The 12,410-nt window shown below is 38.3% G+C and overlaps 1 protein-coding gene across 1 annotated transcript in view; it reads right to left on the bottom strand.

The window, feature by feature from the left end:
* Positions 1-12,410, bottom strand: part of LOC124867043 (A disintegrin and metalloproteinase with thrombospondin motifs 7) — a 198,307-nt gene that overhangs the window by 117,709 nt on the left and 68,188 nt on the right. The window contains exon 9 of the mRNA XM_047363243.1: positions 6,714-6,858. Coding sequence (XP_047219199.1) covers positions 6,714-6,858 — 145 coding nt within the window. The remainder of the gene's footprint in view (positions 1-6,713; positions 6,859-12,410) is intronic.

The raw sequence follows: 12,410 nt of genomic DNA on the forward strand, positions 1-12,410 counted from the left end.
GGTTAATTGGTCAATCTAAATTGCCCTTAGGTGTATGAATGAGTGTGCATGGTTGTTTGTGTGTTGCCCTGTGACAGACTGGCGACCTGTCCAGGGTGTACCCTGCCTCTTGCCCATAGACTGCTGGAGATAGGCACCAGCTCCCCCGTGACCCACTATGGAATAAGCGGTAGAAAATGACTGACTGACTGACGTTTATGCGTCCTTTTTTGGGCTAAAGCATTGCTTTTTTGGTTGACTATTGCCCCTGGTTTGGGATGCTGTACAGCGGGAATACTTGTTTTCCTATTACTTTTGGACAGTTGTTATGATGCAAAATTTAGCAAAAAAGTGTTTTTGAATTACAAACAGGGCCAACTGATTAACATCTCAGGAGCTCAAATAATACCTCACTTACAGGCCCAAATACCAGAAGAGTTGAAAATAAGGTCTTGTGGATGGAGAGCATGAGCAAGGAGGAGAGAGAGAAGGAGGAAGTTCAAACTATCTCTTCCATTAATCAGAAGTTATATCTGCGGTAAACAAATTGGATGAACTCTACCAGAAAAAACAAAATGCTACATTTGTGTTATGCATATTTCAGGAAAGCATATATCTCCATAGCAAGCCATCCTATTGGTAAATCAAATTTATAATACTTTTTTTCTCTGCTCATTTTATAATGCCCTTGTTCAGAGGCAACCTGTCACAAAAGGAACTGTGAGAGGATTGTCAAAGGAAGCTGAAGAAGATCTACAGGCAACAGACCAGGCTACAGCCAAATGGAAATGTGGAAGTCATCCTGCCCATCCATTGTTTTGCAAAGCTTGGGATTCCCCCAGACGAGCTGGTCCAACTTGCTGGGGAGAGGGAAGTCTGGGTTTCTCTTCTTAGTCTGCTGCCCCGGCGACCTGACGGACGGACGGAATGGATGGATGGATGGAATATATCAGCAACCGATGACTGGCACAACTTACATAATGTTGGCCAGGATTTTGTTTTTCCCATTCAGCTGACTCTTATGGACCTGCCAACGCCTCTGTAGATACTTGGTTTGTAATAATTTCCTTGTGGCCTCTTTGTAGGTGCCATTAGCCAAGGAGATCCCAAGATATTTGTAGCTGTCCTGAACATCTTACAACATGGATATGTGGAAATTTAAAAAGGATGGAAGAGATCATCTTGCATACAGAGTCTGAATGACATTTCATCATTGTTGTATATTCAGAAGCGGTGGACCAGTGAGTTAATGTCTCTTGTATTTTTAGCATACAGCTTGATGTTCATGTACCAGAGGTGGCTTATGATATTCCACTTTCAAACTAGTATTTGTAGCTACTCTTTGCAATGACCTGACAGAGAGGCTACTTGGGGCAGAATATTAGCTTGATATAATGAACACTTATTGTTAAGCTGAATTTTACTTTGTTTTGGCCTGTAATTTTGTTCTGAATGGTAAATGAACTGAATTCATAGATAACTTTTCCAGTCATACTGACCACTCAAAGCGCTTTACATTAAAGGCCACATTCACCTAGTTGCACTCACAAATGTGCACACATTGTACTAGCAAGGTGTACCTAATAAGGTGACCGGTGAGTGTATGTCTAGTCATATTTGCCACTGTGAGGTCTGACAGAAGCTTCCATTTTGTGCAGAGGCAGCTGATTGGCCTGCAGTCAGATATTGGTGGACTTACGCAATATGCTTCTTCGTAAAATTGTTCAACCTTGGATCGACCAGTCAGAGTGGATCTTACCTGTTGACTGCTTGTTTGTATGAGGGAGGGATGACCAATCAGAGCCCATTGCAGCCCTCAACCAGCCCAACACACCTTCGAGAGCCATAGGCCAGCAGACAAGGGCCAATTCCAGGACATAGCCAGAGTACCCAAACAAACAACACCCCTCCTGGGACCCCCTATAGTCAAGTCAGAGACCTCCTAGCCATCCCCACAACACAAATTCTCTTATGTTTTTTTTTTGTTTAGCTTCATCCTCTGCTTCCATGGTTCTCAAACTATAGTACAAGTAGTAGTTGTACTATGTACCTTAGTGGTAGTCAGACTAAATTTTTCAACTATTTACAAGGTAAATTTGAAGCAAGTCATCTATGTTGTCTGCGATGGACTGGCGACCTGTCCAGGGTGTACCCAGCCTCCTGCCCATAGACTGCTGGAGATAGGCACCGGGTTCCCCAAGACCCACTATGGAAGAAGCGGTAGAAAATGACTGACTGACTGATCTATGTTGTAGTGCTTCTTAGAGCAAACATTCAAAAAGATGAAATATGCTGCATTTCATTTGCCTCTGAAGTCAAAGCTTGACCAGGGAACAACATCAACCCCAACTAAAGCATTTTCTGGTTGGAAGTTAGAAAGCCAGTAAGATTTGGCAATTATTGAACAAAATGACCTGGCTAACTACTATTAGCAAAACAATAAAACAGAATGTACACACGTGGACAAAATTGTTGGTACCCCTCAGTTAATGAAAGAAAAACCCACAAGGGTCACAGAAATAACTTGAATCTGACAAAGGTAATAATGAATAAAAATTCTATGAAAATGAACAAATGAAAGTCAAAATGATGGTACCCTTAACTTAATATTTTGTTGCACAACCTTTTGAGGCAATCACTGTAATCAAACGATTCCTATAACTGTCAATGAGACTTCTGCACCTCTCAGCAGGTATTCTGGCCCAGTCCTCATGAGCAAACTGCTCCAGTTGTCTCAAGTTTGAAAGGTGCCTTTTCCAGACAGCTTGTTTCAGCTCCTTCCAAAGATGCTCAATAGGATTTAGATCAGGGCTCATAGAAGGCAACTTCAGAATAGTCCAATGTTTTCCTCTTAGCCATTCTTGGATGTTTTTAGCTGTGTGTTTTGGATCATTATCCTGTTGCAAGCGTTCTGACACTGGGCAGCACATTTCTCTCTAGAATCCCTTGATAGTCTTGAGATTTCATTATACCTGCACATATTCAAGACACCCTGTGCCAGATGCAGCAAAGCAGCCCCATAACATAACAGAGCCTCCTCCATGTTTCACAGTAGGGACAGTTTTCTTATATTAAAATATGCTTCATTTTTCCGTCTGTGAACATAGAGCTGATGTGCCTTGCCAAAAAGTTAAATTTTTGTCTCATCTGTTCATAGGACATTCTCCCAGAAGCTTTGTGGCTTGTCAACGTGTAGTTTGGCAAATTCCAGTCTGGGTTTTTTATGATTTGTTTTCAACAATGGTGTTCTCCTTGGTCGTCTCCCATTAAGTCCACTTTGCCCCAAACAACTTCGGATGGTGCGATCTGACACTAATTTTCCTTGAGCTTGAAGTTCACCTTCAATCTCTGTAGAAGTTTTTCTGAGCTCTTTTGTTACGGTTCCTATTATCTGTCTCTTTGTTTTGTCATCAATTTTCTTCTTGCAGCCACGTCCAGAGAGGTTGGCTACAGTCCCATGGATCTTAAATTTCTGAATTATATCTGCAACTGTAGTCACAGGAACATGAAGCTGGTTGCAGATGGTCTTATAACCTTTACCTTTAATATGCGTGTCTATAATTTTCTTTCTAATCTCCTGAGACAACTCTTTCCTTCGCTTCCTCTGGTCCATGTTGAGTGTGGTACACACCATGTCACCAAACAGCACAGTGACTACCTGTAGCCCTACATATAGGCCCACTGACTGATTACAAGAATGTAGACACCTGTGATGCTAATTAATGGACACACCTTGATTTAATGTGTCCCTTTGGTCACATTATTTTCAGGGGTACCATCATTTTTGCCCAGGCCTGTTTCATGAGTTTATTTTTTTAAATAATTCTGTTGAAGCATGTTTGAAAAGCAACGTCTGACTTTCATTTGTTCATTTTCATATAATTTTTATTCATTATTACCTTTGTCAGATTCAAGTTATTTCTGTGACCCTTGTGGGTTTTTCTTTCATTAACCGAGGGGTACCAACAATTTGTCGACGTGTGTATGCAAGTACTAGTAACTAGAAGTGATGGCAAATGTTTGCCTCTTGATTATATGTATTGGAACACTAAAGGAACATGTTCACAAACAGAGGCTGTACATGTATTTATGAGTGTGGATCTGTTACTGTAGCTATCATCATGTTTTAAATCTAAGGCTATCATATTGGATTTCAAAGGTAATGAGAAACCTCAGCCTTTCCCTCCTATAACTCCAATTTAGGAGGGCATTCCTGTACTTTTTTTCTCACTTGAATCCACATACTGGCGATATTTTGTTTTACCTCCAACATCTAGTAAAAATTCATAGAGAAATATCATTTCTCTCTATTTTTGGACAAAACATATAAAACAGAGAAAGTCCAACTCGTGTTGTAATGCTATTTAAAATGTTTTGACAGTTTAGGGAAAGTTGGAAAACTAATTCTGAGAACCACTGATTTAGTGTAATGCACAAAGGTAATCAAACCTAATATGTTCTATATGCTGTAGAGAGTTATTATTAAATTAACCTAAAACAAGAATATAAGCTTCTCTTTAGATCATGTAATTTAGTTTCTATAATTATTTAGTATCATGAGCCAAAGTTGCTTTTAGTGAGGCAGGATTAAAAAGTCCAAGCTTGAAATTTTAGATAAGCCTGAAACATTTGAAATGCAAATGACTCCCCAGTCCCTATAGAAATGCATGTAATGAGACTTTTACAACCTTCTAATGTAACACTATACCTTCGGTGTGACTGTATCACCACACAGTGTGACAGAATTCACTAATACCGTTCATAGTCTGTCTGGGACAATTAAAGTTTGAACATTTGTCTTTTTGTGTTTTTTTCTTTTTTTTTTGGAGGGGGTTGGGGACCAAATTATCACTGAAAAGTTTGTCTTTGAAAGAGATCTAATATATGAAAGTAGCCCAACCTTTCAAGGTCTTTTCTAAACCAATGATTTTATGAAATATACTAGGTCAAAAAACTGCGTATTAGCTTTGATAAATGAATGAAAAGGGTGGATTAAGTAGTCCCACTTTTCAATTTGCTAAAGTAGATCAAGTAGAATTAATAGGGTGGCTCAGATCTAAAAAAATAATATTTTACCAGTGCTATGTGTGAAAAACATATTAAAGTGCAGAGATTTAAGAAGGCTGTATAACAGAAATTGGATCAAAAGCAAATAAGTTAAAGTATGATTCATCCACAACAAAAAATATGCGCTCAGTCCTAAAGCATATTAAAATATCCATAATGTACACTCAAGAAAAATATGCCTTGTTATAAGCATTCATGGCTTAATACAACTCTGAACTAACCTTCAGTACACTGCAATAAACACTGGAAATAGTTGATTCCTTATAGATGCATAAAACTGCTGCCAACTCATTAACTTCAATAATACAATTACTCAGGTGGTTCCTTCGGGTTTTTAACTGTCTTGTGGCCCAATCAAATTGCATAACAGTCTCCTTTATTCACCTGAATTGAGTTTTTTTATGTTGTTTAAGGAATATATTTTACACAAAGGTGTTACAGTCCACTTAGTGCAATTGGCTTAGGAAGAGCAGAAAGTGAAGAAGGGAATTATTTGATAATTTCTATGCTGGACTTTGCTTCTACTTTTGTCTGAATGGACTGGGTTAGGGTTTCTGAGGCAGAAAACAGCCCTTTGAATAAATCTATTCTTTGAATGAAGATTGAGTCAGTATCATTTTTACTATTTCCGTCACCAATACATTTTCCTTATAAAAAAATCACAAATGCCAAAGCTGGCTATTTATTGGTTATTGAAACATTCATTATCTATAAGGTTTAGTTGGTGCATGAAAGAAAGGTGTGCTGTTGCACTGAAATATAAAGACATATAAACACTACAATGACCAAAACGTTTGCGAATTATATTATACAGTAGATTGGCTCACATGTGATTCATTAAAGTGCACAGGGTTATACATAGACTTACTTATTGCATATTAATAAAATAATATTAATAGGTAAACTTGTTTTAGTGACTCATTAAGAAAAGTGAAATTCAGAAAGATACACAGTTTTTTATATTTCAAGAGTTTATTTCTCTTCTTTTAGATGATTATGGCTTGAAACTAATACTCAATATGCAGTGGGGGCTCCTTTTTGAATTAATTACTGCACCAATGTAGCATGAAAGTTATCAGCCTGCAACTCTGCTGGGTGTTAAAGAGGCCCAGGTTACTTTAATAGAGGCATTCAGCTCATCTGTATTGCTGGCTTTGGTGTCTCTTATCTTTCTCTTGACAAGACCTGACAGAGAATCTTTGGAGGCGAGTTTGCTGACCAGTCAAGGATGTTGATACCATAGCCAGTAAACCAGATCATCGGTACTCTTGGAAGTTGAACTGATGCTTCGCAATTCTCTCAAGGCAGTGGTTATTCTTATTGCTTGCGCTCTTTTTTCTATGTGACTTTCCTCCTTCCACTCAATTTTCCATTAATGAATAAATGATTCAATATTGTACTTTTGTTGTTCACCCTCCTTTTGAAGGATATCAGTGATTGTCTACTGGGTCACTGTCATCTTAGATGTCTTTGTCATGACTGTGAAGCAGGCCATAACATGTCCATTAGATAACATTGTGTCTTAAAAATACCTTTTTCTGTATTTATTTAATATGTAATATTGTAATTGTCTGAGAAAATTAAGTTTGGGTTGTCATTTGGTGTAAGGCACAACTGCAAAATTAACAGAAAGAGCTACTTAAAATATTAATAAGTTTTAGTCTTACATCCTTGTCATCGCAGAGACGAGACCCGGATCCATACTGCAGGTGACATTGATGGACCGCACTGTATAGAACTCCAGGAAGCACTGAAGATAGAGACAACCTGTCCTTCACCGGGGCATCATCAAGGCACCAGCCCCAGCCGCGACTGTGAGGGAAAAATAAAAAAAGGGATTTTTTTTTTTTAATTTAGAAAGTTTAGAAAGGTCTCCTTGTCAGATAATTAGTTAAACTAACGCTTTTTCGACTTTCGTCTTTCATTCTCTGCAGAACAGTTTCAAGCATGAATACGTATTCATAAACGTATCACAAACAAAAGCAGCAGACATTCAAATATTTTCTAGGAATTATTCAGGAATGCTTCAGAGGGTTCTCCTTGAACAAACAGCACACATTAATGAAGATTATTTCTTTACCCACAGGTAATTACAAGGGACACAAAATGTCCTTATTCTTAGACTATCAAACAATTAGTGGGAGATTTAAAAAACGTTTTATGCAAAGTTTTCTTATGAATGAATCCACATTTATTTTGCCTGTGGACACACATAGGTCCATTGTAAAGTAAAACACATGGCGGATGTTGGTGCAAGTTCCTCCAAGTGGGTTTACATTACTCCAGTTACTGACAGATGGAAGCAATGAAGCAACAATTGCAGCCAAGTAGTAGAAACAGAAAACAAAACAAACTCACAGCTAAATATTAATGTAAATAGTATGGTTTACAACGTTTGCTTTTTAGTTTGGATAAATTGCATATTAATGCCCTTGGTAAAGGATTTTGAATAAAAAAAAAAAATCATAAATCCACCAAAACAGAAAATGTATCAAATCATTTCAAAAAAGACCAATAAAATGCTTTCACTGACAAGATAAAAACAAGTTGACCAGAAACTCATTCAAATGTCCTGTCAAATTTGAATATCTTTATATGGCGGGTTCAAATTTGACCACATATGTGATGGGACTCATAGATGTTTGGACAGTGCCCTGACATACGCTCACCGGCCACTTTATTAGGTACACTTGTCCAACTGCTCATTAAACGCAAATTTCTAATCATCCAATCACATGGCAGCAACTCAATGCATTTAGGCATGCAGACATGGTCAAGACACTCTGCTGCAGTTCAAACCGAGCATCAGAATGGGGAAGAAAGGTGATTTAAGTGACTTTGAACGTGGCATGGTCTGAGTATTTCAGAAACTGCTGATCTACTGGGAGCTCATACTTTTGTGCCCTAATGGTTCAACAAATAAGCTGCAACGTAAGACAAAACCTTTACACTGAAGGAAAAAATGCTTGTATTGTACATATTTCCTGCAAAAGTAAGACGTTATGCTAAAAAGACTTTAAAAACCATGGAGTCAACAACAGGCCGAGTTTACATACCTATCTGAAGAACTTTCAGCAGAACAACACCAACTTTCTCTAAGTAAACACATATATCTTAAAATTATATTATAAGTGCCACAATATAAACATTAGCTCATTATCCATAATTTGTACAATGCTTGTGTATATTACATACTGTCTAGACATTTGGGGAAGTGGACATAAAGCAATCACAAATGTGGATGTCATAATTTAAAAACAAGATGAATAAAAACTGTTAAAGCAGAATACTGTGCTCCAACTCATAACTTAGTTATAAATAAAAATGACGTGAGGTTTTCAGGATGAGGAGCTTTTAACATTGTTCAAATAGTGTTTGAAGTCAAAAATATATAATCTTTCAAACTGTGCCTCAAAGGCTGTTCTAAGATAAAATAAGTATAAACCTTGAGGAAATTGTAAAAGCAGAAATTAGTAATAAATTAAAGAAGTATTCTCTTGTGAAATTTCTTTGAAGATCTGAAAACATACCGGAGATTCAAATTCCTATTAAAAAAAAAATAATTCCTGCAAGTTATAGGTGCATTTTAAGTGTAGATGATTGAATTTTGTTTTATGTCATTATTTGAATGACTTTGTTAAATTGAGACTGTGCAAACTGCACACTGACAAAATTACCTTTATTTTTTCCGTAAATACATACTGAACGTATAAGATCTGTTTAAAAATAAATATCAGATGTAGGGGAAATAAGTGCTCCTTCATCTAATACCGTTTTGATCACATAACAGAACAGTGGCCAACTGTCAGGGCTTTTAAGTTATTTAAATGATTTGATCAATCATTTATCATTTGATTTGCAGTCAGCGAGCATTTTCTTCACAAGTCAAAGGTATTCTAGCTGGCCTGGTCAGTTATCACAGGAGACAGAGCAGTCGGAGCTGTGGCTAGTGATATGTGCTCCAGGATACTGAAGGGATTCAAGCTTGCTGTGGAGTATCATTTGACCGTTTGTCAGCCATTTTCGTGTTAGCAACTGAAAAATAATTAAATTGGCTTATAATTTTGGTTCTGACGCAAGATGAATGTGATGATGATGTGTTGAACTGAAAAAAAGGCATTGAAATGTTTAACTGTTTAATTAAAGCTGCTCCTAAAGTTACAATACATGAGGTTGTTCACTCGGTCTGCTCAGTTAAAAATGAATAGTCTGACTGTGTGATATTTGTTTAAATTAGTGAACGTCTCACAGACATACAAACACTTTATTTTTAGCCAAACAGATGATCTGCATTCCACTCAGAGATATACAGTTTTCTCTGCAGCTTCTTAGAAGCCAATAATGTGCATGCTTATTCAGGCGGTAAGAAGAAAGGCACAACAAAGAAAGAATAAAACGAATCGCTGTAGCGATTGATAGGTAATAGGAAGATAAAATTCTAATTTAAGTTTACACACAATGCTTGGGTGGGATCAGTATGTATTAAAAAGCATATTAATCTCATTAAATAAAATCTTATTTTTGCCTGTCTCAAATCTCTAAATTTCTCTATTAAAGGTCCAATTGACTAAAGGGTGAATTATGTTTTTCAGGAAGCCTAAATTTCATAAAAAGAATGAGAGGAACATATTATGAAAATATATCTATTCTCAGATTCATAATATTAAATCCTAACTGTAAACTGACAGATTAAATTGCATCCAGTCGAATTCTGAAAAAGATTAACTGATGAAAGTTCTAGCCTAATTAAATTGTCTCTCTGCCTGTAAAGGAAAACTCTGGGTTTACGGACATATTTCGGGGTTTCTAAACAGCTGTCTGGAGTCTGATGAAAAGCTTTGAAGAATTCAAGAGAGGGGTCCCAACAGAGGAAGACGTGGGAGTCAGGAGCCAGAAGAACAGCCACATCATATGACAAGAACGGGAGAACCTCAATTTTGATCATAAACTATTTACTTTCTGGGAACAAGCTTTGGTTTCAACTTCAGGTTCTGTCAGGTATCTCTGCCTTGACTCTCTTGGCCTGAAAGGATTCCCATCAGCCCAGGGAGTTCACTCTGATGCTGGAAGGCTGGTGGAGGTTTTTGTGTTCCTCTCGTTGGATTTCCAAGTTGCAAGCAATCCGTAAAATAACCCATTTAAGAATATTTAAGAGGAATAAAAACAACATAAACAAATCTTAACAAGGTTCATCCGGGCCTAGTTAGTTCAATTGGGAGCATTGACTTGTTGACTGGTCAGGGCTGCATCATTGTGTTAATCTAGCTCCGTCTCCCATCTTTTCTTAACCACTCCATTGCAGACCGCTTCACTGACTCTTTATCACTTTACATCACTGACTTTGCTCCTTAGAAGCACACGCAAAAGTGTTTTTGCCACGACTACATTTGATAGGCATTGGAAAATTATATTTTACAGTGCTTTTCACAACCTTGTGTTTGTGTTCCCAAAGGCTTTCATAACATGGCAGATAGAAATATCACCATCTGGAGCCCGTAATCCTTCAAGGTTTAAGACCTGCACTTAGAGAGAATTACTTTTGACATTTATTCACATCCATTTCAAATTTAAGAAATGTTTTCAACATTTTGTTATAGCACCTTCATAAGCATTGCATTTTTAACAATCCCAGGAGCACAGTCTGTGGAAATCAAACCTGAAAATGTTTTCCAACAGTTTTGGACAAAATAGTGAAGGTTTCGAGATTTGTGCATGAATAAGCATGTTCAAGGTCAGTTTTTGTGTTTTTTAATGCTAGATTTCCCACAATAATATTAGCACAATTTTGTATCCTTGATTTTCCTGACAAATAAATTATTCCCACTAGGAAAACAGCAGATCACTCCACAGAGTTTTTCCTTAAAACAAGCTTTATCTTTTTCTTCTTCTCCTCATGGGTGACATTTGTTTTCTTCATCTACGGTGTTTTTGGCAAAATCCTCTGACTTAGGTTAATACTATTCCTGCCAGTGCAGACAGGCAAAGCACACAAAAAAAAAAAAAACTGGGCTGAATGCCACACAGGCTTTGCAGTTGAACAGACACTAAAGAACTAGGAGGTATGAATTAGGCTTTAAATTTTGTTAAGGAAAACAAGATTATCTAAACCAAACTGGTCCTATATGAAAAAGTAAGAACCTTGGCCTTTGAAACAATTGAGCATACTATATTGCAACAAAATTATTTTGATGAAATGAAAACATTATGATTATTGAACATATGCAATTAAAATTAAGGTATTTCTGGTCTGAAGAGTATCTCATTAGGCTGTGCTATGTCATTCATAATGATGATAATCTTTGTCAATAATTAACTCTCTTCTGCATCAAGCTAAGGTGCAGGTTGCACAGCGCATGCTCGCCGACCAGATACTGAGTGTGGAGCGGACCAACCTGGACTCCTTAGTAATCGTCGTTGGTGACTTTAACAAAGGTAATCTCACCCACGAACTCCCCAAATATAGACAGTTTATAAAATGTCCGACCAGAGAGGACAACATTCTGGATCACTGTTACACCACCATCAGAGACGCTTATCACGCCGTCCCACGTGCTGCACTGGGCCAATCCGACCACATCATGGTCCACCTGATTCCTGCATACAGGCAGAAACTAAAGCTCTGCAAACCTGTTGTGAGGACGACAAGGAAGTGAAGCAGTGAGGCTGTGGAGAATCTCCAGGCGTGTTTAGGCTGTACAGACTGGGATGTGTTCAGGACTACTACCAACAGTCTGGACGAGTACACAGAGGCTGTGACTTCCTACATCAGCTTCTGTGAGGACAGCTGTGTACCATCATACACCAGGGTGAGTTACAACAACGACAAACCCTGGTTCACAGCTAAACTCAGAAGGTTAAGACTGGATAAGGAAGAGGCCTTCAGGAGTGGGGACAAAGACATATACAGAGAGGCTAAGTACAAGTTTGGCAAGGCAGTGAAAGAGGCCAAACGACTGTACTCTGAGAAGCTCCAAAACCAGTTCTCAGACAACGACTCTGCGTCTGTCTGGAAAGGGCTCAAGCAAATCACCAACTACAAGCCGAAAGCCCCCCACCCACGCCGAGGACGGCTCTTTCCATCCAGGAGAGGGACGTCAACAAACTCTTCAGGAGACAGAACCCCCGGAAAGCTGCTGGTCCGGATTCTGTCTCACCAGCCAGCCTGAAACACTGCGCTGATCAGCTGTCTCCAGTCTTCACAGACATTTTTAACACCTCACTGGAGACATGTCATGTGCCAGCCTGCTTCAAGTCCTCCACCATCGTCCCTGTTCCCAAGAAGCCAAGGACCACAGGGCTTAATGACTTCAGACCCGTCGCCCAGACCTCTGTGGTGATGAAGTCCTTTGAGCGCCTTGTGCTCT

The sequence above is a fragment of the Girardinichthys multiradiatus genome, chromosome 4 (genome assembly GCF_021462225.1).
Source record: "Girardinichthys multiradiatus isolate DD_20200921_A chromosome 4, DD_fGirMul_XY1, whole genome shotgun sequence".
In the NCBI taxonomy this organism is placed as follows: Eukaryota; Metazoa; Chordata; class Actinopteri; order Cyprinodontiformes; family Goodeidae; genus Girardinichthys; species Girardinichthys multiradiatus.